The sequence below is a fragment of the Colius striatus genome, chromosome 3 (genome assembly GCF_028858725.1).
Source record: "Colius striatus isolate bColStr4 chromosome 3, bColStr4.1.hap1, whole genome shotgun sequence".
In the NCBI taxonomy this organism is placed as follows: domain Eukaryota; kingdom Metazoa; phylum Chordata; class Aves; order Coliiformes; family Coliidae; genus Colius; species Colius striatus.
This window is the reverse complement of record NC_084761.1, coordinates 72,109,202-72,135,749: the sequence shown is the minus strand read 5'-3', so window position 1 is coordinate 72,135,749 and position 26,548 is coordinate 72,109,202. Positions and strand designations below refer to the sequence as shown.

The following is a 26,548-nucleotide window of genomic DNA, read 5'->3' as shown; positions in this document are numbered from 1 at the left end:
TATCTCATAGAACTTACAAATAGTAAACCCAGCGTAAAAATGAGTGGGAAAGGAATTTGGCATTATTATTAGCAATGGTTTAAAAAAGATTACTGAATAACAAATATGAGACAATAGACATAAGATCAGAGCACAAGAGCAGAAATTTAAGCCACCAGAGAAGTCAGGCTTTCTTTAAAAATATTGCAAACTAGTGGTAAATGTCTCCAGATTAACCTCCTAGGTGTTTAGGTACCAGGCAGTCTGATTTCCAAAAGTGCAAAGCAGTACATCTACTTACCCACCTAAATTCTGGGGTACTCAGCAAATTCCAAGATGCCTAAAAGTCACATTGGGTACACAAGTGAATAAGTGAGCGAGTGAGTAGGACTTCACTGGAGTACATGGAAAGACATATTGCTGTGTTTTGAAGGAGGTTTGTTGCCTGTAGAAGAAGCTGCAGTTCAAATCACATTTGTAAATCACCTGTAAAAGCTCTTAAAATATGTCTGTGAACAATAGTGATAATATCTTGTATTTGAAACTTAGCCTCTTTGTCATGCTCTGAACATCACCTGTTCTTTGTAAAATGGGTTGTTAACGAGCTGCCAAAAGCAAGGATTATGGCATAGGGAGTATTTTTATCAAAATTACAACAAGATTCTTCCACATTGGTAGCCTGGAAAAGTAATTTGCTTTTTCCTGGAAACAGATCTTCTTCTAAGAAAGCAGAACTTTAAGTTCTTAAACTTCAGATAAAACTATTGAGCATTTCAGTTGGTAACATGAGGGAGAGTAGAAGTCCTGCTATTACTAATTTCTCTTTTTCAGTCCTGGAAGCAATGGAAGGTGCATCCCAGACACATTTCCATTAGCCACCCCAGAGGGAAAAGAAGGATCATTCTCACTACCCTTGCTGCAGCAGTATAATGCCACGCAGCTCCTCCTTTGTGTAGTTATTAAAAGTACCATATAAAACTCTTTTTTTCCAACACTCAACTAATGAGCAACCTTTTAAGTACTGTTTTCTCCCAGCAGGATATTTGCAGTTGTGTCAAGACCCCACTTCAGAGCCCAAACGTCCCCAGTGATCAAGCTGAACAAAATGGAGTGGAATTTCCATAGTGGGAAACACCTTTGGGAAACGGTCAATGGCCCATTAGTCATATTTTTGAGATGCTCAGTGGCAAAAGCTTAATGCTGGCCTGCAGAAGCTAGGACAGCTCAGCCGAGAGCTCTTTCTGGCTTCCTGAGAACACCCTCACCCTCCCTGGAAGTACACTTTTTGGGCTCAGGCATTCCTAATGCAGGGCAAGCTCAACTCACACCTTTTCCAACCAGAAAATAAGCTCCAGAAACGCACTTTAAACATTTCAACCACTAATGGGCATTCAGCCAAGGGAACAGACTACTCCTAGTTGGAACTGAAGCTGCCCTGAAGTGTATACAGAATGAAGAATCCATATGGAATAAACTTTATTCCTTAAAATGGACTTTGGCAAGCCCTAGAGACCACCAGTGTCCCTTTCATACAGGCATATTTGACAGTCACATGGTTTACACCACAGATAAAATTATCTATAGGTTATAATGCTGCATGCCATCAAGAAGCAAAAGGGACTCCATAGTCCCATGGAAAATCCTAATTCAGTACTTCAGAGGAACCAGTTAACTTTATTACGGCTCTGTTTGATATAACTCTGAATGTAAAGATACTTTTTGCAGACTTATATGGGCAGGATTTTATTAAATGTACTCAAGCTGCACCACCTATAATTGAACACTACTAAAATGAACTAATCATGGTTAGAAAATTTTGAAAATTCTTTCCGAACAGCTATGCTAAGAAACCATCAGGATGAGCTGGGAGAGAATATTTTTCAGCAACTAAAGACTAACACAGGAGGAGAAGAAAGATATGTTCAGTGTAACAAGTACTCAAAATTAATTGAAAATATGTATTACATTGTTACAAACCATGAATAAAATAAGTATTGACATGAACTTGTACTGTCATGGTTACAGGAAGTAGCAGTGAGGGTGAAAGACTCCCGTGGTAATATCTCAGTAAGTGTGTCGTGCTCCTTTTCCAAGTCATAAATTTGCACAGCAATATGCATTGTTAAAATATTTAATATTATCACTAGAAATTATGTCATAAACTATCGAATTCAATACTCTTGCATTTTTCAAGTATCATGGTATATTTCATCCACAAAAGCACCACCAAAACTCAGTCATTTCTCAGCAGTAAGTCTGTGTGACACTGCAGGAGCCTCAAAACCATCAAATATATACCTCAAAGTCACCACACACAGGATTGTACAGTGCATAGATGAGGTGGGTTGAATTTGAAAAGGATACATTTTACCTCTGCTGAGCTACTGTGCAGGGAAACAGAGCGGCACCTGCAAAGTCATAAATTGTTCATAGGGCTCTGATATCAGTCAGTGTGTAACATTGCTCGTAAGAGGTCAAGGCTACATTAGAGCATCAATCCTTAGAATCTTGGAAAAAAAACCCAAAAAAACCAAACCCATCCCCTTCTGAATGCAAGATCAATTGCTCTGGTTGAAAAATAGCAACTAAAACTCTGGTGTGATTCCCTGCATATGCCACAGCAGGTACTACTACTGGGGAACAGCTCCAGCAACAAACCTGCTCAAGGTGCAGCACGTCCATGGATGGCCGGACAGACACGTAGTTAAACCTTCATGGCAGGATATAGTACTATTTGCAGCCAACACATTTGCCAACTCCCTTTTCCGTTATCATTAACTCCAGCCGAGCCTACCTGTGCGAACTGCCACAGAGAACAGCCCTCGGCATTTTTCTTTTCTCGTGACGGCAGTTCGCGCCAGCAGCCCCTCAGGGCAGCCCGGGACCCTCGGTCCCCCCGCCCCGGCCAACGGGGCCGCTCAACCGCTCGGCTCCCGGCCGCTGGGGCCGCCCAGCCGCCAGCACCTGTTGCTGCGCTGTCGCCTTTAGTCCCCCAGGGGCGGGACGAGACGGGGCCGGCTGCGGGACCGGTCGGGGCGCGGACAGCGCAGGCGGCCACGGCGGGCAGAGGTGCGCCCCGGGTCCCGCGACGCCCCGCTCCGCGCATGCGCCGCGCTGTCGGGAATTGTTGCTCCGCTCCACACCAAGTTGCAGTCCGCGGCTCTTTCCCGGTGAGGCGGCGGCGTGGCCGGGGCCGGGATGGGGGCCGCGACAGCGGCGGCGAGGCGGGACGGCCCGCGGGCGCTGTCGCTGCCGCTGGTGCTGGCCGTGGCGTGCGCAGCGCGCAGGTGAGCGCCGCCGGGGCGCGGAGGGCGTGGAGCCGCCCGGCCGCCTCCTTAACCCGCCTGTGCTCCTTCCCGCAGCGCCGATGGGCCCAGCAACATGTCCTACGTGAAGGAGACGGTGGACAGGCTGCTACAGGGCTACGACATCCGCCTCCGGCCCGACTTCGGAGGTGAGGCGCCCGCGCTCTCCCGACCCGTGCCCTAGCCCCTCGGGCGCCTCCCACCGCCTAACGCCGCCTCCCGCTCCCCCCCGCAGGTCCTCCCGTGGATGTGGGCATGCGGATAGAGATCGCCAGCATCGACGTGGTCTCGGAAGTCAACATGGTGAGTGTCTGTGGGGCCGCGCTGCGCGGGGACGAAGGGCGATGCCGGCGCCTCCCCGCGGCGCCCGGACGGAGCGCTGCAGCTCCCCCGCCGCGCCACAGCGCCGCCTGCCGGTTGCGCTGTGCAGCCGCGGCGGCACGGGACGGGACGGAGCCCGCCGGGAGCCCCAGCCGGCTGCTGAGTGAGGGGGCTGCCTGCCGAGAGACGGCAAAAGCTCTAAGCCAAGCACACCACGGATGCTAGGAAAAGTTATTTGCGGTGTTGAGGTGCCCACACGCCTGAAATGGCACTCCAGAAGTGCTCCCTGCCTCGGTCATGCCACCTGCTACTGGTTTGAGTCTCTGGGTTCTGCTTGCTCTGGTTGCATGCTCAGCAGCTGCCTTCACAGATGTTAGAGTTTCTTTGGCTGTAGCAGCAGGTGGATATTTGTGAGGTTTTTTCATGTTAAATGGTTTAGGCACTTCACTTTGCAAGCCAGTGGTGTTGAGTAAAAGGTGCAAAAAGAAAAAGGAGCTTCTAGAAAATGCTCTCTTTCTTGTAGAAAGGGAAAAAAAACCCCTAACATTGCAGATTAAGCATGTAAGGACATTGCCTATTCAGATACCAAAACCAGAAAAGTCTGCTAGCTACAGGTATGGTACATAATGCATTTGATTTCAGTTTTGTTGCTGGAAGGAATGCTAATAGACGTGTAGGCTTAAAAAGCAAAAAATATGTCTGTATAGTGCTTGCCTCTTTTGACAGCCTGTTCCCAGAAGAAAATGAAAAATCAGAAGTTTGAACATTTTACAAAGTCATGGTGGATTAGTATGCATTGTGGGCATTTTGGTCGCACTCCCTTTTCTTACATTTGGTAACATACGAAAATCTAAGATGCTTTCTCTCCACAGGGGGAACACCTGTTCAAGTAGAAGTTAGAAAGCTTACCTTTCATCCCAATCACTTTATTTCACTGAAAAAAAAAAAAAGTGCTATTTGCTCATTCAAAGTCATCTATCTTGAGAGTGGGCAGTTTTTCCTTGATACATTAGTTAATAGTTGTCATTAAAAGAGTCTTCAGAGATTGTTTTCTCTTTGTTTTCCCTGTTGTTTGTCATATATAAATGTACACAGTTCCTGTTTGTGTATAACTGTTTTGATTATGAATATGCGTGTCAGAATGGTCAGGAAAGGAGATTTTTCACACTCTGTGTAGCATGCCAGGGTCTGCAGAGGTTTAGTTCCACACAAAGACAACACTTTGCAAGTTTCAGTTCCTGGAGTTCCTGTTGCTCTGTGGTGTCGTAAGGGAGGAATACGTGAGGGACTGTATAGATGAGGCAGAGAAAATGGAAAATAGACCTTTATCAAAGTAGTCAACAAACCTACTCCAAACTGTTTCTAGCACCCTGTAATGGGATTCCCACTTGCACAGAGCAGTAAACCCTGGGAAGGCCAAACACAGCAAACATCATCACCAAAATACCTGCTCTGAAAGGTGCAGAACTTACCTTGTAAAGTCTCAACACCTGAAATACAGTCAATTTGGAGGGAAAGGGATGTGACATATTCCAGTGGCAATGTCAGCGGGCATTAGTTACATTGCACCAGCTCACAGCATTTCAGCTTAGCTTTGATGGCTCTAGCATGCAACTTCATCCTCTAGTCCAATGCTTGCACGGACCTTAGGAAACTGTAATTTGAGCTTTCTGGTTTTTTAGTCAAAGTGAGTTATATGCTGGATGGATTCTTTGACTAATCTTCATATGCTAGGGGACCCAGCTCGACTAAGACTGGACAAAAAAGTAAGATGTTTTAATTTCTTAAAATAGCACATCTTTCACCGGTGAAAGAAGCAGCCATTCCCATGTATAGCCAATAGAACATTCCTTAAGGCAAAATAGGAAAAAAAGTCCTCATTCTGAATGAGCTTGGAAGAGGCTTTCCCATATCTTACCCATACATACTCACATCTAGAGTGTTCTTTGTTGCAAGGTCTTTTATTGTGTTGCTAGAGACTGTTATATAAGCTTTTGGACAATGATCAATAATTTCACCCATCGTGGCAGAAATGAGGGGATCGATATCTCATCTTAAGAAAAAGAATTCTGCCTAGTAAAATGATGCTTTATTCTAGTACTTTTTTTTTTCCTGATAATCACAGCCTTGAAATGCTTAATATTGCAGCAATCCATGTGTCATTCACCTTCTCCCCTTTCCTTTTAGGCTGTTTTGTTGATTTTTTTTTCTTGTTTAGTGAGAAGTATCATTCTGTGGTTTCAAAGCCGGAAATGTTTATGAGAAGACACTAGCTTATAGCTTCTATTGTCTATGGGTTAGCTGTGTTGCTGAAGCAAATGGGCGTGAGCAGAGAGAGCCATCAGCCTCATCATGTGAGCTTCTCCTGATAAGAGAGTCTGGTTGGACACCACCAGAGATCTGTCCCCTAGCAGCAGTGGAGGGGGTTGTCTCACCTTTTGGCTCCTATGAGGCACATGAATCCTGATTTCTAGAGTGACAGAGGCAGCTATTCCAAATCCTGGTACTCACAGGCAGGGTTAAATTTTCTATTCCAGTCTCACTGCTTAAGATTTTTAAGAAATCAGATTTAAAAAAAAAAAAAAAATCTGTATATCCAAGTAAGTCCAACCCTCAGGTAGAAAGTTGAAAGAGAGACAACTGTTGGGAATTCTGTGAACACGATCAGTAATTACTGTCTGCTCAGGCAGCTTGTCTAGTTGTTGTGGCTTCTTCAAATGTACTAAACTGTTGTGAGTGGTTTTACTCAATTAATAAATCAAGACTTGCACAGCCTCGAAGTCCACCTTTCTGTATTTCCCCTGAGTACTTGGTCCTTGGTTCATCTCTTGAAACTGTGTTGTTTTGTAGCAGCTTAGTAGTTCAATAACGCTGTAGTCAGCTGCCATAGCAACTTTTACAGAAGGATTAATTGAAGCACTCGTTCTCATGACTTTCCCATTTGGTGTCAGATATATTGTCAGATATTGATTTTTGCAGGTAATAATCTGAAGAGTTTGTCCTGCATCAAACAAGCAGAAGTTGAATGTAGAAGTTCTTAGGACTGTTGCCCATTTCTAACCATACTTTCTCTGTCATGTACCATGAGACATTGGTATGCATGGATAGCTGGATTCATGGTAACTACCTTGAAGCTTCAGGGCAATCAGACAAATAGCATATTGCTCTATCTACTAGGAAATGGTGAGTAGCTGGACTCTGTAAAAAAATTCACATGCAGTACGTGCTATAATTTTCTCTAAAATATATTTCCTGCTGAGCAGGTGGTCAGACCTTTATAATGGGGAAAAGACAGCTGTTCTAAATTATGAAAACCAATGCACATGATAAAGAACCTTTTATAGAGCAGTTAAGAGATACCAAAAAGAAAAAAAAGCACAAAAAACCTGAAACAAAAAAAACCTAAAATCAAAATCACTCATTATTTCATATTGGGAACACTCTTCCTGACCTACTGGTACTGATTTTACATTGGTGATAGAGATTTGGGTTGTGTCCCACCAAAAAGAGAGTAAAGAAAACATGGAAAGAATGTGTAATTCCTTAGCTTCTTTACACCCCAGACCACTTTTACTAAAGGCTTTTTATCTCATATCCCAATTAGCTGCAAATCTAGCAGACTACCAGGATCTTATCTTTCAGCTCAGAAGTCAGTACCTGTTTCTCAATATTTCTCCTTAAGTAATCCGTCATTTATGCTGCCAGCATCCCAACCTGTTAGGTAATGTCTTTTTTGACCTAGAAAGAACTCAGTTTAGCTTCAGCCACTCACTTTTGGTGTTCTTTTGGGAAAACTAATAATTAAACAAGCCAACTGCATAGATATTAGTTTTTTCATCCATTTCACGTGATAATGTGATGACTGCAGATTACTATTGGTTTGGAGAACAAACTGTCTTCCACAGTCCTTAAATCTCCACTGTTGTGTTTTCAGATATCATTTACTAGACTATGTTGCTTTCAAGGAAAACTAAATAAATATGTCTCTTTTGATGTTTTTTTTTCTTGCTTTTGGGCTGCTCCCAGGCAGCTAGTTTACATTAGAAATTGAAACCAAGAGAAATTTATTTTCTGATGCACTGGAAGTTTACAGATACATTGCTTCAGAGGCTTACAAACAGCTCTGTCAGAAGGCTCAACTATATAAGGTCAGAGCATCTTTCAGTTTGTGTAGTGAACAGTTCTGCAACCACAGAAAAATGAAGAACAAACTTGTGTCCTCATCCCACGTGATCTCTAGGAAGAATTGTCTTGATCTTCAAAGTGTGTCTTTCTGGGATACTTCATGCTTCTCCTATTTGAACTTTTACAAAGTCATTTCCCACATAGCAGTGTTGATCAGTGTTAAACATCTGGGTCAGTGTTACTGGATGTTTCGTTGGGTTATTTTTCATTTGACTACATGAATAAGTGATTCTTCAACAAAACTAACAGGTAGGAAAAAAGGATAAAGTGATAACTTCAGTGTTGTTTCATATGATCCAGAAAGTTTATATATCTTAAATTTTTCAAAAATTAAACTGAGACAGGCTTCAGGGTTGACACAAGCTGTATTCCAAATTTTGGTTTTGGAAGTACTTAGACATAACACCTCCCTGATTTCAAGATTTAACAAACTAGCTATAAGCGCCCTTGTCATGGTTTGACATGACAGCTGTTTCTCGTAAGGGGGAAGGGGCAGTAAAGATGGCTGCTGTAAGAAGATGCCCAAAGCTCTCCCCAGCTCTGAGCCAGACCCACTTCTGGGGCTGAGCCAATTAGATGCCTCCATGATCACTTTTTAAGAAGAAGCCAGAAGAGGAGGTTTCTTCCTGTTCCATCTTCTGTCCCTTCCTCTTTTCTGGCTGGTGGTGGTGCAAGGAGTGAGAAGAGAGAGAGAAGCGACCATGTGGACTCCAAGGTCAGTGAAGGAAGAGAGGAGGAGATGTGCTGGAGAAGAGACTCCCCTGAATCCTGTGGAGAGGGCTGGTGAAGCTGAGATTTGTTTGCATTTTGCTAAAGATCCCACATCAGGGGCAGTGATTTTCTTCATTAAAGACCCTGTGCCAGGGGCAGTGACTACGGCCAGAGGAGGCTGTGTCCTGTGGGAAGGACTCAGTATTTATAGAAGCTGTAACTGTGGGGAAGAACCCACGCCAAAGAAGTTTGTTAAAATTATGGCCAGAAGAGGCTGGATCCTGTGTGAGGGAACCTGTATCAGCAGAAGCCACAGCTGCTGGGAAGAACCCACACCTGAGTTCGTTACGGACTGTGTCCCATGGGACGGAACCCATGTTGGAGCAGGGGAAGAATGCCAGGAGTTGTCCTCATCTGAAAAGACAGAAGCGACAGAGCCCATCTGTGAGAGACTGACCGCGTCCCCCACTCCCTGCCTCTCTGAGCCGTTGAGAGGGGAGGAGGTAGAGATATCAGGAGCAGTGAGCTGGGCCTGGGAAGAAAGGAGAGATGGGGGAGGGAGATCTTAAAGCACTGGTTGTAATTTTCTCATCATCCTGCTCTGTTTTTGCCTTTTCTTCTGTTCTATTTCTTGTAGGTAGTAGAATAAACTTTCCTACTTTCCTCTCCAAGTCGAGTACTCGAATCAGTTTTGACCAGAACTGTAATTGGCAGCGAGCCCTCCCTGCCCTTGTCTTAATCCGCAACATCCTTTTTATCTTTTTTCCTCCTATTTTGCTGGGGCCTCTGCTGTTCTAGGGAGGGTGGGGGTGAATGGGTAGCAGTGAGCTGTCATGTTGCTTCATTGCTAGCTGGGCAAAACCACGACAGCCCTTCATAGAAAAGATGTGATTCCTTTATCTAATGTTGAACTCACAGTTTTCCACAAGGGCAGTTTTCCTGACTCTCAGTTGTTTCCCTTTCTAGTCACTGCAGGTGGCTTACCCTCACTTTTCAGCTTTTCTCAAGAGCTGATAAACACAGTTTCTGGCCTGTGTACTCCATTTTTTAGTCCAGATTTTACACTTCAATACACTTCAGGGCATTCTGACACATCTGTAGTCCAGCATGATAATATAACCTATGCAGAGTTTACATTTCTGAAGACAAGAAATAAAGTGGTCACACTTCCCATTTGTTTAAAACATACTTTAGGAATGCAACTGAATAGCACAAGGTAACAAAGGACAGAAAATTACTCCAGATGGTTGATTTTTTAAAATAATTTTTTGATACCCGATTCTTACCTGTTTCTCCTGAACATGAAGTAAACAAAAAACCTAGAAAACAACTGCAGATCTGAAATATGATGTTATTACTGTGATGAACTATCAAAAATCTCTTCGCTCGAGCAAGCAAGTGACCACCTGCAAAGGAAAGGACCATACATTTTCTTAATCATGCCCTAAAACACTTCTTCAGTCAGGCCTGTTTTATGAAATCTACAGTTAATTGTATCACAGTGGTGAGCAGTGGTGCATATTAAATGGGAGGGGTGACATCTTCCCCTTGTTTAGTGGAAGCTTTAGCACCTAGTTTGCAGTGTCTGGGATTTCACTAAGTAGAGGTATACCTGCATTGAGATACGTCTTTCAATTGAGTGGATGAGAAAGAAAATCCAAGGTTTTCCCCATCACTGCCTGTTTGTGCACCTGCATCAAACAACATGGCTGCTGTGACAGCTGGAAGCTTCCAGCTTGTAAGTGTGCACAAAACCCACAGTTTAGTGGCACAAACTTTTTGAAACAGTCAGGCTCCCAATGATTCTCCAATGATGGTACAGTCAACAATTCACACAAAACACCCATTCCCTTAAATTAACTGCTTTCTGAAAAGAAACAAATAAATCTGTAAAATTAAATGTTAACATCTTCCAGGAACACAAAAGACGTTTCTTTTCATCTGTGTGTATATGTGTATAGAATAGGGACTTAATTAAATCTTGTGTTTTCTTTTTCCCCAATCACATTGCCTTTTTTTGTTTGTTTTTTTTTAAATCTGCTTTATTTTGTTGCCTGAAAAGTATTGACTCCCTTAAGCTGTACTTGTAAATTCTCTACCAGCTGCAGTTCAGCGGAGACTTGGAGCTGAAGCTTCACAACCAACAGGACAGTCACACCACCACTTCGTCCTGAGGTGGGAAGAGATCCCAGCCTCAGGGGAGGAACACTAACATGCTCCAAAGTTAGCACCAGAAGGACCTGTTCCTGTTCACAGGATGCAAAGTACTCTGGGACAACAGTTCAAAGTGTTAAAGCAAATCCAGAGATTGCCATCGCTTTGAAGTATCCCCAGCTGACATGTTTTGTTGATCGCTCTATTCCAAACAGCAGCTGCCTGGAAGAGTTCTCTGGGATGTCTCATCTCATACCCATCTAAGTGTGCTGTGTTTTAAAGCATCAGTAAAGCCTGGAAAAAAACAACTATAAGAGCTTCTAGCAGGTGATGAAAGAGTCCAAGATGGCTATGAGAAAGATTTTGTATTTTAATGCTCTTTGAGACTCCCATTTTTTCTTCTAGAAAAAGAATTCAGGATCTCGAGGCATGCACTTGCACATGCAAAATAGAATTGTTTTTCTCTCACATGCAATACTGACTGTAACTCTGATAGTGCTCCATAAAGCATATTAAAATGAAAATATTTCAACACCAAAGGCTAAGCTACAGCAAGTGCTTTCACAAGGAAATGGGTAGTAGCATTCACTGAATAATCTAGTAGAATAACAGCAGATAATGCAGTTCTTTCCATTCATTCTTTCTTTAAGCAATAGCTCTGCATTAAGATATATATGTGGGCTGGAGAAAGTGGATTTGATTTCTTGCCTATCAGCCTTTACAATGACCTTGAAAGGTTGGGTTTAGACAAAGCAGTGTCATACACAGCTCTATCTACTGCTGGGGGAAGTCCTTAATGGTTTGTGTTGTATTATGAACAAAGGAAAGGTAATTTAAAAGACACAAAGTCGGCTTCCAGAAAGCTGCATTATCACACAGATATCCACCCTATAGCAAGGCTGAATTGTAAGGTTTTAAATGCTCATGATGGAGTGTGTAGTTTCAAAGCAAAGATTAATGATTTCAGACTGCCAAACTTAATTAAAGGTTGGAATAAATGTTCTGCATTAAAATTCATCAATCCATTTGTCTGAGATGGAAGAATTTCAGTCATGTCTTTTCTTAATTGACTATAGAAAGAAGTGAAGAGATAGCAAGTTAAAACTGTTGAAACAGATGCACAGTGTCTAAATATTATTCAAAATCTTAATCATATTAAAAGAGAAGTGCAATTAGTTCCCCAGCATATTTTTAACTTGAAAAGGCTCTTAAGTGTAGCTGAAGTAACACAAGTAGCAGTCAGCTGCAGGTGGATATGTTCGTACTTGTGTAGCTCAGGAACATCTGGGCAGTACTAGTTCCCACAAAGCACTGAGGACTCTGGTCTCATCCAAGGGGACTAAATGCTGGTAGTCTCAGTGTTTTCAGTGAGTGTGCTCATGGATAAATTTTCTCACACTAGTAAAATTAAGCACATAATAGCTTTACCAGATCTACAGTTTACAGGAACAGTGCAGCTCCTGTTTACATCAGTTTTAAACCTTTGTTTCCTCGTAATTTTCTTTTTTATTAGTCTCCAGCACAAGAAAATAACGAACCCTGGAATGACACCTTACACCCTGTGTTCTTCCATGATGACTTATCCTTTGTAAATTGTCTTGTAAGCTAGTCAGTGGGCAAAACAATGCATTGATCAAAGAGAGAAATGGATGAGGTTCAGGGACTTCATACAAGTATTGAGTTTCACAGACACTACGGCTTTGTCGCTGGCGTCCTATGAAGAAAATGAAACAAAACATGGGATTAACAGCCACCTGTAAATTTTGGGTTTATTTTATCTAGGGGGGAAAAAAAAAGCTGCAAAACATCAGTAACATGCTGGGAATCAAATCTGCAATGACAGACTTCACCGCTTGTTAAATGCTCCATGAATTCCTAAACTAATAGGGAGCAAATACAATGTCATTGTGGTGTTAATTGGAAATGAACTCTGAATATAGATCGTCAAAGTTCCCACTGTCAAGAAAAATTAGTTTGTTTTTCAGAAGCACACTGGGGCTATGAATTTCTGAGATGTCAAGGAATATTTATATTAAAGGCAACGTATTATTTACTTTTAATTCTTCCTAGCAGAAACTCAGAGTAAGCACAAAGCGGCTGATGAGAAGGACTAGCATAGTTTGGGAAAATATAAAGACAAATGTGACGAAGTAGTAACCATTCAACTCAGTAATCATCCTGACTGTTCTCACTAATATGTCGTGGTCTATCAGAGAAAGTTGCTCTTGGAGAAAATTTTTGTGCTGGATCAATTCAATGAGCCAGTTTCAAATATGAAGCTAAACATTTAGCCTTATTCTGGAGTGTCTCATCTCAATGACGTTTTGTCATAACAATAATGAAAACATGCTGTAATATAAATATTTTACTGTTCCCTTCCCAGAGCCCTATAATCCTAAATTTAGTTCACACTGTTCTGCCCTTTAGAATAGCACCAGGGAAGTACTACTGCCAGGGAAAAAATAGGGAAATGTGACCAAAGTTCAACCACTGTCGTTCTCTCCTCATTCTCTCACTGGAACAGGGGTGCTTTGTGAGTAATACTGCTTTAATTCCTAGAAGAAGACAAGAGGAGACACAAACAGCATGAATCAAAACAATTACCAGGCATAACATGATACTGCACTGTCCCTGTTGGTCTCCGGACATTTTGCAGTGTGACACGAATACAGTATTGTTGTACTGCCCACTGGGAAACAACATGGGCTTGATTTTATTTTATTTTAATGCCTTCAGAGTAACTGTAAGCACTCCAGTTAGTCAAAGAACAGACATAAAATACATACTGTAAATTCCTTTTTAAGAGGTATAAATATTAATTGTTCAGCTTATCATTGAGAGTGTGTGCAGCAGTGGTAAAGAGCAGCCAGCAGTGATTGCTTTTCACATCTGCAGAAGCCAGAAGCAATTAAAATGATAGGTCAACTCCTGAATAGCCTCCTTCTCTCACAGGGTAACAAAAAACAAAGAACCATCCAGGAACATTGCTCATTAAGTTGTCGAATTTAAAAGTTGTTTTTCTTTCTCAAAAGGAAAGAGAAAATTGTTTGGTTTTTTTTTTACATTGGTGCAGCAGGATAGCTATTAAGTGGCTATGTTACTGGAAACAAATACTTTATTAAATATTAATGTGGAGATGATTCAGATCTTATTACGTGGGTTTATTACAGGACCTCATGTTTTCCCTGACTTTTGCACAGTTTGTATTCATAAATCCAGGCAACACTGGCATTCCATATCATAGAGAACAAGTGCAAGAAGAGCTGCTGATGACAACCTGTTGTTCCAGGGAACAACGTCAGCACCTGGCTCTGCAGGAGAGGACTGTTGCCTCAGCAGGTACCCCACTGATCTCACTGCTACTCTGCAGGGCACATCAGGTCAAGCTGCTGTCATGGCAGATGGCTAGATCTTTTTACCATTTTTAAAGCAGGAATTCTGTGGTTTACATTAATTTTTATAGGACTACACAGAACCTCTTAAAATGCAGTTAGCATTTTTTGTAAGGTTCAAGCTTGCTGTATTTCCAGGCATGTTTGTGGGGCTAGAAGGAAACTTGAACTAAAGCAGGTACTTCTACGTTCCTTAGTAGTTGTGGGGTTTTTTTCTCATCCTGGTGATTACAGTATTGGAGAATTCAGCACAATATTATGAAAAGATATTAAAAAATATCTGCACTTAAAACATTATTAATAAAAAAAATTCACTGGGATGCATAATTTTGCACTTCTTAGTCCAAGCAAATGGAAAGTCTGTATTTCACGTGCCTTCCAGTTACAGAAGTGATCACTGTAACACATTGCAATATTTAAGAACTTTGGAGCAGGAATCTGGACGAATTTTAGGCAATAGTAAGCCAAACCCAATTTGGAACCAATACACTTTAGTTGAAATGTTTTAATTAGCTAATATTTAGCTATGTTCATGTGCTCTTGAGTCATCTTTTAGAGAAATTCTGTAGAAGAAAAATATATTTGAAATGAAGATAGGGGAAAAGCTATTTATTATCTGTTCTTCCACTGAACATCGGCTCCAAAGAGCTCTTTTGGAGTACGTGGCGCAAAGAAGTGCTCAGCTCATGTTGTCCTTTAGTTAGGTTCCACTGAAATCGGTGAGGATGCATCAGTAATGAATCAAACTAACCTTATTCCTGCCATAAAAAACACTGTAACTTTCGTAAACTCATGACAAACCGAACTATCCTGAGCGCACACAAACATCAAGGAAAAACTTGTAAAGGCTTAATTCCTAAGGTAAAGCTTCTGACAAAGTCTCAGTAGCAAAATTCAAATGAAGAATGAACAAGTGAGTAAAAACAGGAAGCCTTTTATCCTTCTGGGAATATATTCTCTACCATTTAAGTCTTGGCTTGCAGACAACTTAGTTTTCACTGCAGCTTTTTTACCATTTTCCTGCTACTATATTCATCCATCCTAACCATAGACTTAAATGTTGATATCAGTCTTTCTGACAGTAATCTGAGATCTTGGCCTCTTAAGTCTACATTGAGCCAGCTCCAGTGAACATGAAATGAATGTTAACAACTACCTATGTATCTTCTTTTTTATTATTCGTGTCCACAGCTGCATTATCAGAATGACACACAAGCTTTAAAAGTCACAAGTGAGAAAATCTTCTGTTCTCTGTAGGTATGGGCGATCAGCTACCTTTGGTTTTACTTGTATATTTATCTTTAAGAAATCAGTAGGAGCTTTGAATTTTATGTTGAAATTGGGTAAGTATGTGGGTGATAATGCTGCTTCCTCCTGGTGATCGTGACAGTCATTGTCGCAGCGGAACAAAGCTACAAGGGGAGGTCTTGACTCCAGATGCAAAGGCAGCAATTCAGCTGGGTTGGGACAAGCTTAGAAAGTGTGCCAGTGCAGATTTGATAGAATCATAAAATCATTACAGTTGGAATAGACCTTTAAGGTCATTGAGTCCAACCACTAACCTCACAGAGCCAGGCCCATCACTGAATTGAACCACATCCCTCAGCACCTCATCTATACGTCATATAACTATTTCTAGGGATAGTGACTCCACCACTTCCCTAGACAGCCTGTTCCAATGCATAACAACCCATTCTCGTGAAAAAGTTCTTCCTCATCTCCAATGTAAACCTCCCCTGGCACAACTTCAACCCATTTCCTCTTGTTCTATATTATTCTTTACTGGAGAGAAATGATCAACCTCCACCTCACTACAACTCCCCTTCAGGTAGCTGTAGAGAATGATCATGTCATCTCTTGGCCTCCTCTAGGCTAAACAAACACAATTCCCTCTACCAGTCCTCATAAACCTTCTGCTCCAGACCCTTCACCAGCTTCTCTGGACATGCTCCAGCACCTCAGTAACTTTCTTGTAGTGAGGGACCCAAAATCGGACACAGTGTTAGAGGTGCAGCCTTACCAAAGCCGAGTACGAGGCACAATCACTTCCCTGGCCCTGCTGATCACACTGTTCATGGTACAAGCCAGGATGTCATTGACTTTCTTGGCCACCTGGGCACACTGCTGGCTGTCAACACTTCCAAGTCCTTTTCTGCCAGGCAGCTTTCCAGACATTGCCCCAAGCCTGTAGTGTGGCATGGACTTGTTGTGACCCAGGTGCAATACAGAGCACTTGGCCATGTTGAACCTCATACAATTGGCCTCGGCCCATTGTTCCAGCCTGTCCAGATCCCTCTGAAGAGCCTTCCTGCCCTCAAGCAGATCTACACACCCGTCCAGCTTGGTATTGTCTGCAAACTTACTGAGTGTCATTATGAGTTCAGGAGATCAGTGCCTACAACAACTGTATGTTGTTGCTTTGTAGAAGAAAAGAGTCTGTTGAGAGAAAGGTGGAAACAAGGGGTCAATTTCTATTACTTACACATATATTTTTTGCCTTTTTTTCTGACACAGCAATTTCTTTAGCCCTCAGTTCCTTCTTGTTTATGACTCCTACCTTAGAGATATATTATGAGAACTAAATGTATTGTATGAGTGTTCACTTGGACAGTGGGCAAGTTTCTGCACATTAGTTGGAAAGAGAAGGCATATAGCCTGCTGCTAAAAAAGAGTACATCCCCTGTGACCAGTAATTTCAATGCAGTGTTGTGGCTTATGACCCAGCTGGTCTCTTCCTACATCTCTAGAACAGTATTCCTGTGGTACTGACAGGCCTTTATTTCTTACTTACATAGTGAGAAATCCCAAGACAGCACAAGATGTTGCATGGTAATTACATTTTCCTCAGTGGGATAACTGAATGACATATTGTGATATATCAAGAGGCAACTGTGAATTTAACTTGAGTCAGCACAGTAGACTTTGCCCAGTACAGTGGGTTTCCAGATGAACATAGTGTGAATGTAAAAATAAAGGGAGGTTTCTGAATACCTCACAGCATCAGGCATCCACCATCAGCATTAGCTTTCAAAACACACATGGTTCTGGACTAGCTTGGGAAAATTCATTATTTATTTAGCTTTCATAGTCACTTAAAGAACATATTGCTTGCAGAATTAATTCAGAGGACATGACAATGATACTTGTCAGAAGAATCAGGCTTGTTAAAATACAAAACTTTCTTTTTTCTTTCTTTTTGCTCTTTGGTGCTACTAAATGCCTTTTCCTTGTGAGTAACAGGACAGGTAAGCAATATGTATGAATGTTCTGTAAATAGGCTAATCTTATTACATTGCAAATCATTATTTGCCCAGTTTTTTGAACATGACATCAGCCTGCAACAGCAGAGGGCTCTGCTGATTGCTAGAGGTGAGCAGATTTTCATACATATTGTCCCACAGTTGTATTGTCTTTTGCAAGAAACTGCAAGGGTGGTATTTGAGGAGGAAGAAGGAAGAGACACTGACACAATTTCTCTGGGTTTTGTCTCACATATATACCAGAGCAGATAACATGAACAGAAATTTCCTTCTGTGGAAAAGGTTTTTTCTTTAGATACCATTCTATGATTCTATGATTTGTGGAAGAGTTAGTACACCCTGTCAAACCTTAAAGTGTGCAGCTTGTAAGTAGAAAATGTCTTCCCAGACTAGAATGGACCCTTACTTCATTGATTTTCTGTCAGTGCCATGCCCAGTGTGCCCTTTAAGAAAAGAAAATCATCCATACCGACTCTGCATTGCAATTTCAGCATTTTCATCCCCCTGGCCTCTTGGATAAGTTATGTCTTAACACTAGGAGCAACACTTGTTAAGTCAAACATCCCTGGGGGACACAAACAGGTGGATACTCAGCTTTAGTTCCTGGGTAGATGAGCAGGTCAAGTACTGTGATTTCCAAAACGATGCTGCTGATGGGCTGTAATGAGAGCTGAGCGTGGTAATTCGAACAGCTTCAGTTCTATCACTCTGCTCACCAGGGTGGTAATGCAGATTGCTTAAAGTGCCAAAGAGGAAGGTTTCCCTCCCTCCTGTGAATAACTTGGTTGGAAGATCCTCCTTTCTCTCTCCATTAATGCTATCATACAAAGTCTGTGCAGGTATTTCTCCAAGGTTAGGAAGTTAAAGTTAGACAGTTTGAAGACCTTGAGAAAGGTTTTTTTCTTGCTTTATAATCTGTAACTTCTTAAATTCGAAACAAGAAGCACTTTTTCCCACAACAGCCCTTAGTCTCACGATTCAAGCATTATCCAACCACTTGCACAAAGTAATTTAGAGCCACCTAAAAACTGTATGGATATTGGGTGTGGTTTGATGGATAAAATTGCCCCTCGGACTCATTCTCTTGGCCGTGTCTCTGCCATAAAGACCAGTCAAAAGACAGCAGAAGGTAATGTGGTTGGTATGTGCCAACTGGAAATTTTCATGCAATTGGTAGAAAATCCATGGATAATTGGGTAAACTGGCATTATAGCTACATAAAGATAATGAGTAACATGACCTATCAAGGACAAGATATTTAGACCACGACAAAAACTGCTATTTTTGCTGAGAGAAGAAATGTGTGGAAGTCACTGTGAAATGTGAGAAGGTACCTTTTGTACTTCACCCAGTGAGGAAGGGGAATCCAGCCCTGCATTTTGTGTTTTCTGTGCTTTCTCCACGCTGGTCTGAAAGACTCTATTAATTAAAATCAGATCCTTGATAAGCAATCCTTCCATACCTCAGTCAGGAGGTTTCCTTTGCCTCCAGGTCATTATTTCTCCTATATTCACTTTATGACCTTGTATCACATTTCCCAATACCTACCCCTTTCACATAAGTGTAAGTCATTTTGTGTCCTTATTTTTTAACTCAAGTTTCTCTCTTAGGTAATACTCTTAATCTCAATGGCCATTTTAGTTATTTTCAAGTTACAGCACATCATATGTCATTCTAAGTACCAGTCTGTGTAAGGATCTACTTTATGCATTCTGGAATTTCATACTTGGCTACCTTGCTGCTTCCTAGGTGTATTTTCATATCACTGGGAAAAATAACTGATGAGTAATGTCATGTTTTGTAATACAAGTAGTCCAATTTGAAGTCATACTTTTCACTACACATCGATGTTGGATCAGAATCCCTGCTTACCAACACTGTTATAAACTGACAGTAACTATTCTGAAATCAGTGAACCAGATCCAGATAAAAGAAAAAGGACAAGCAGACATAGTGTATTGTCAAAAGCCAACTTCTGCATATATATTCATTCCAGAACAAAGCATCTTTCAGATGTTGGATGGAAAGTAATTGCAATTCAGAGTATTATTCCCAAATCTCCTCATTTCCCTGTACTTTTTGTTCTTACAGCACAGCCCTGCTGGGTTTTGATACCATGAATTATCTTTTATTAATTCTGTTATCTTGCCTCTTTTTACATCTAAGCAACCTTACCTAAATTGTATCTGCATTCTGTTTATTTTAATACATGACTTCCTGCATTCACTCAGCTTTCTGGTTGTCATCCGACAGACAGGTCCATTTCAAATTAGCCTTTTCACAAAGGTGACCTGTAGAAACAGGTATGTTCTATCAGTAACTGAGTCTTGTGATTCCCCCAAGGATAATCAACACCTTTCAGAGTTATGCCATAAATAGCTGTTGAACAACACTGAGATAAGGAAAGAACAGTAAATGATTTACACTAAATTCCTCTGTGAAAAGAGTTAGTAGTAAACAGGTTCAAGATGCTTTATCACACAAGATGCTTTGCTGGCATAAATCATTTCTCATCAAGTTCCTGGGTACTCTGGCTGAAGCAAATTTTGAACCAACGTCTTTCAGATAAGGCTTTGACTGCTCAGCCTGGGCATTACTACTGACCTGAAACAAACTAATTCCTGGAAAGGCAGTGTATTTTCCACAGTGTGGCCTCTAGTAGATAGGCGACTTCTATATTCCTTTCCACATCAGTGCCACAAATGAATTTTCATGCAAGCCTGAGTGAGAATATGTTACAAGAAGATAAGTAAACGCATATTTACTAATGTCAGCAATCCAGCTCATCTTCTCAGGGCTGAGTTTTCCATTGAATATGCAGCAGTAGGCAATCTCCAAATGATTTTTTTTCAGATCAATATCTTCTGGGACATGAGATATGCATTATGGGACAGCAGACTGAGAGCTCACCAGGTGTCTGATTCATTATCATGGAGGTGAGCAAACTAGTCACTTGCATGGCAGATGAGAAGGGGGACTTCTGGCAGATAGCAGGAAGATACACAGCTGGGAGCGAAGTAGCTATGGACTTTCTGAAATTGGCCTGCACTTTGAGAGTCACTTTAGGCCTCTAGATCTATAGAAAACTGTGACATTTTAAAATGGCACTGGAAGCAAGGAAAGCAAATGATGATTGAGCTTTTAGTCCAGACAGCAATGCATAACTTAGACCGAGATGAACAGCAATGCTTAAAAAAAACACCCAGAGAAACAGTCTTCTCTCCAGCAAGTTTCTGAGTTCTGTGAGGGTGGGAGCTATGTTTCTGTAAAGTGGATTATAAACATCAAGTAAGAGTATGTTTGTCACCTTAGCAAAGGGTGATGTAATACTGTGATAGCAGACATGGACAATTGTTCGGTTTCTTTATAGGCTTGGTATTCTCATTGACAGCTGCATTCAGAATCAAATGATAAAAGCATATCAGAGGATCAGTAAAATAGATTTCCAAAATGATCAATGGGAAATGTATGTAAATAATGTGGTAGTAATGTACCTAGAGCATGCCAGAATAGAATACAAATTCTAGACAAGGCATTGTATACAATCTTATCACAGTCCAATTCAATTTTAAAATATGAACTGCATTTTTCATTAAAGTGAAAGATGGTTTCTGAGCAAAGAAACGTCTCTGAAGATATGTTAAAAATAAAATACAAAACAATTGCTTTTTCATCCATCTCTGTTAACAGATTAAATTTCTATTATCTGGACATCTGTAAGCACAATGTAATCCAAAGAGGAATACAAAATGTAGGATCACCTTCTGTTAAAAGAAGTAATTCTAATTAGTTTTCTTTCCTCATTCCAAATTGTTTCACTGTCTGTGTTTAGCTGAATGGGAAAGGATGGCCAAGAAAATATCCCTTCAAAAGCGAGCTCTCTGCATTCTTCTGTTCCATGGCACCCATCTCTCACCCCCATACCTTGCTATATCAACAAATGACAAAAAGCCAGAACTGATGTTTCAAAAACTAGTGCTGAGGTGTTCAGCTCAGTTAGCTGCATTGCTAAGAATTTGAATGGGAGGATTTTGGCAGAAGTATGGTAGGGAAAACATCATCTTGGAAAATGCTTCATAGATTCCTTTATTTAGTGAGTAGCATTAACATAAAAGTCAGCACAAGGCTTAGGTTATGCTAGGGACTTGGTGTTAGCACTGGAGAGTGGAATGGGAGAATCTAAACCATCACTTTGCTTTCTCTTGCTAAAAAGATGCAGCAAAAGCAAAATTCCCAGATACCTTCCCAAAGATGAAAATCAACCCTGTAGTGCTCCACCATGATTGTGAACTGAAAGTATGAGCTTTGGAACTGGAACAGATTCACCACTCAAGAGCCTTCTTGCTCTGGAAAATGTTCTATAAACAGAGAATGACAACTTCTGGCTGTGTAAACCAGTCAGTATCAGCAACTGAGCATGATATTAATCAAAGTGTTATGAAATGTACTCTTTGTTTCACAACTTTTTCTACATGTAGATACAAGATTTAAAAAGTATAAGAGCGACCGTAATCAAAATACTGTGATTTAGTTCCTGTCTAATCAAAATACTGTGACTCAGGTTCTGTCTCCCTGTGCCATGTTCCATGGCAAAAAGCAATGGATTCCCACTGTGGACTAAATAGTAGATGAAAACATAATGCAGTGCAGAAATCCAACTTGTGCAGGTTTTATAAGCCATTTCCTGTACCTGTGGCAGCCATTGTTTCCTTAGCATGGCATCCCATATTTTATATAGGTTATTATTGGTTCTCCTGCAGGATCCTCTGGAGCCTTCTTCTGTTGGCATTTCCTGCTGCCAAGTTGTCAACGTACAAAAACGTGTTGCACAAAATGCTCCAAAATCCATTAATATGTCCCTTGCCTCCCACAACAGCTATTTGCAATGTAAGAATACAACAGTTGATCAGTAGCAGGAGACCTGTGAGTGTATTGCGCAGAGCTCCCAAAGCAACCCAACCTTTGAGAAAAAGATCTTTGAAAAAAAAAAAAAAAAAAACGATCCCAAAAGAGATAAGAATGACTGGATGCATTTATTTACAAGTTGGCTTAGACAAAATTATGAGTCAGGCAGAAAAATCTTAGACAAGAATGAGAAACTACACAGGACGGTGATCAAGGACATCATACGTGAGAGTTGGGGATCTTATAAAAGTGAGTCTTGTTCTTCCCTGAACCAGGAGAGCTAGTTTTTGGCTAAGATTCTAGATAGCCTAATTCAATTTGTAGAGTCAGCATTAGAGTTGTAGTTATATTTTATCTAGCTACATTATTTCTGTTACTGAAGATCTGAGCTTTCCAACGTGACCAGTTATGACAACACCCAAGAGATTTATTACTAAAATACTGGATTATTAATTCATTATGATATTTTATATGTTTGTCATTTCATTTTAAAAGCATAGTTAGCTAAATGAATTTCACAGGATAAGAGTTAAACTCACAAATAATTTATTTCTTTTCCCGTGTAATATACTCCTGCCTCTGTGTATTTTTATGTTTTGTTAAGTGACTATGATTTGCTTCCAACATTTTCAGATCATGGAGGAGTTTCTTTGAATGCTCATAATTCAAATTATTTATCACTCTAGAATTCATTTTTGCTCAAACAGTTGGGGAAAAAAAACACAAATGGTTAAGAGGATTATTTTATGAAAGAAGATGCCTATAAAGATTTTTCCATACAAATTATCTTGTGTCCATGTCCAGTTGATTATGAGCCTCAGATAATTAAATAAACAATAGTTACTGAACCTACTTTAGCAAAACAATATGTAGCTTTTATGGAGCCTCCAAGTCTCTGAATGTTTTGTCTTTTCTGTAAGTACTTGGATTCTATAAATTGATTAGAGAACAGCAATAAAAAAGTAGCTTTTCTGGTTTTATTGAGTGAGTCTGGCACATTTGTCAAACCAGGGGTATCATTTGCTTCTGTGGTGGACTTCAGAGAGACAACTGATTTTTAATTTCTTTTCCATCCTTTCTGTAATGAAAAAGACTGGAAGCAATAATAAAGTCAAAATTCTTCCTATATTAAACTAAGAGAGAGTTGCCCAACATAGACAGAGAAGGGCAGTATCTGTTGGTACAGCACTTAGTCACAGCGTTGTCTTCATTTACTTTTAGTAGGTCATTTATTCTAGCAAAGTCTCCCTGTGTAGACTACTCTTTGGTTGTTTCAGAATATCAGCAAATTCAGAGGCCCCAGCAAGATGGGAGGAAAAAAAAGATAACTAAGGATGTTGTGGATTGAGACAAGGGCAGGGAGGGCTCTCTGCTAATTATGGTTCTAAGCAAAACAGACTCCACCACTCGACTTAGAGGGGAAAGGTAGGAAAGTTTATTCTACTGCCTATAAGAAACAGAACAGAACAAAAAGCAAAAAACAAGGTAGGATGATGAGAAAACTACAACCAGCACTTTCAGATCTCCCTCTCCCATCCCTCTATCTCCTCCCCCCTCAACAGCTCAGGGGAATAGGGAATGGGGGATGTGATCAGTCTCTTATAGATGGTCTCTGCTCCACTCATCTCACATTCTTGCCCTGCTCAGAGAAAACTCTGCTTCTCAACTACAGTGGTATTGGAAGGTTAGTTTTAAAGAAAAAACAGAAATCCTGTTTAACACTTCACTAGGTGTCTCAATGCACAAGTACTACTCTAACTTCAATTCTTCAGGGGCATTCCTTTAGTGGTGGCCATCAGAGTGAGATATTACACAAACAAACATACAGACCTCAGCAAAGGAAGTGAAATAAATGACAAACACCCTGACACTCAGCCTATGGGATGCATGTTTTTAAGATTATTTGGAGAGATTCACCTTCCCATAAAGAAGCCTGGTTTTCACCACCACGTTAAAGGAGCCAGGTCAGGTTCTCCACATATGCATCGTGGTCTCAGACAAGTTTGCCTGTGACTAGTGATTCTCCCTTGCTATGTAGTATATCATCTGTCAGTATTCAATCACTCCAGAGCGCAGCCAGTAGGCTCAACACTCACTTTATGTTCAGATTTGAGGAAACTGCTAGCTGTTCATAAATCTGCACCTGGGAAGAATGCACAGGACATATTTTTCATATCTGTACATAGGTGCTATTCTACATCAAAGCCACCAGCATCTTTCAATGCTTTTGATAACCAAATATGTGATTAGTAAAAGGTGACAACTGTCCTCTATAGCAGTAGAAGTCATTTGTTAGAAGGTGGCAGGGAGCATTTGCTCACTTCAGGGGCATCTCTTCATCTCTTCAGGGGCAAGTAGAAGGAGCCACTCTCTCCTCTCTTTTCAGTATGGCTATTTAAAAATAATTGGAATTGTAGCACAAATAAGGGAAGAATCAATACACACTGTTTTTTCAACCAGTTCAGAGTCTCAGAATTTCCTCAGATTTAGTTCTGTCACTCACATAATGAGTGTAGCTCAGATAGAGGGTGAAAACAGAAAAGACCAAAGGAACTGGAATCCCATTCCTGACCCCATTCTAGTGGTAACAAACTCAGCAGGATTCAATTCTTCCATATAAATCGACAATAACTCCACTTATAGTAGAGAATTATACAACAACAGAGAAACTGGTATCAGGCTTTAGAACTACAGTGACAAAATGCTGGCTTCTGTAGCATTTTGAGGGCTTACATAGTGTTGATGCAATTGTGATGATGCTGGGTTTATCAATACAGCTATTGAACACTGGAAAAAAAAACTACACATTTGCAAAACTCAAGACACAGTTTTTATCTAACTGGAAAAGCTTTTAAGTAACTGTAGAACAGGAGTATTACTTTAATATTTATAGCCCAGTTAACATGACATGACTTCATATATTTTTGTAATGAAGATTTATAATCTGTCTGCCTAAAAAAAAACCCCATGATTTCAGGTAAATTTCTTGAAATTTGAAAATGTCCGGTATTAAAAAGAGAAGATTTTTTTTTTTTAAATTGCATTAGTCTATCAACTGCATCTTTGAAAACCAAGAAGAACTTTTAAACAGAAACTTTATGACTCTGACCAAAAAAAAAAGTCCTACTGCTTTGAATAAAGAGAAAAGAGGCAAAACAGGAAATGACAGGCCAAAAATTTATATTCCAAATTTTAGCTGGATGGTTGTATTGTAAATTCCTCAGATTCATTATGTTCATATTGCCAAGAATTAGTCTAATGTAGTAGGGGAGAATTGCTCTAATCTATCACCATTGGCTGCCAACAGTAATTCCATTAATTCAAAGAGCTAATGACATTTACTAGTACTGCCATGCTGTTTTATTGCATCTTTGAAAATAGTTGGGAATACTCAATGATGTGTTATTCTAAGCAAACTAAATTTAGAGCCGTATTCTCCACTCTTTCCACTCTATTTCCTGAGACCAAATCTGAATACCAGTGGTTTATGTCTAATTTGCAGGGGTGCGATTGTGTAGATGAATGGCACCTGCACTCCTGAATTATACTTCTGCTCTACACCATACATGGAGAATGTGAGGTGTCCAAGGTGATGACATCTACTGTGATGTAAGCTAATCATCAAGCTAATACCCTTCCAGGCTTTGTATTTTCACATCATGCAGGATAATGTGAAGATACTGGTTTGAGTCTGAAAGCAGGGAAGACAGATCTTGTAGTCCTGTGCCCAAAATAAGTAGTCCAGATTCAGCAGGGGTGATTAGTTCAGGCTTGGCACCCACAAATACAGCTGCACTGTTTCAGAACAGACATGAGTCAGAAGCAGTTTAGGTTGCTCATACCAAAACCTACAGTGAAAGACACACATGCACCAAACTGAAGCATAAGGTCAGCTCACTAAGCAGAGGTCAGCCTAACCAAGACAAATAGAAGTTGACTCCCTAACTGAGTACTCATGGCATAGACATCCCACCTACATGTTTTTCACAGAAGAGGAAGTTGCAGTACTGTTTCCCTTTCCCTTGAATGTCTACAGGCTTGAGCAGTCCTGCAAATTACAATTTACCTGTTCTACAGTTACCATTTCACACCTCCTTGAGGAGTGGTCTGAACAGTTATCCTGCTACAGGGCTAAGATGCTCGTGTAGAAGCTGTTGCATGTTCTTGAGTAAGAAAAAAATGAGAGGAAACACATCTAAGGTCCAGCCCGACCCCAGTAAATGCCTAATAGTAAATACTAATTTCATTTTCAAAAAGGTTTGTTTGTGCAGCCCTAGTGGGAATTCTCTTTTCCCAGGAGTTAAGCAGAAATCCAGCAAAGTTACAAAATAAGAAT

The 26,548-nt window shown here is 40.7% G+C and overlaps 1 protein-coding gene across 1 annotated transcript in view; it reads left to right on the top strand.

Annotated features, from left to right (window-relative positions):
- Positions 1–3,177: 3,177 nt before the first annotated feature.
- Positions 3,178–26,548, top strand: part of GABRB1 (gamma-aminobutyric acid type A receptor subunit beta1) — a 135,002-nt gene continuing 111,631 nt past the window's right edge. Inside the window, exons 1-3 of the mRNA XM_061992808.1 lie at positions 3,178–3,266; positions 3,342–3,433; positions 3,520–3,587. Of these exons, the coding sequence (XP_061848792.1) occupies positions 3,178–3,266; positions 3,342–3,433; positions 3,520–3,587 (249 nt within the window). The remainder of the gene's footprint in view (positions 3,267–3,341; positions 3,434–3,519; positions 3,588–26,548) is intronic.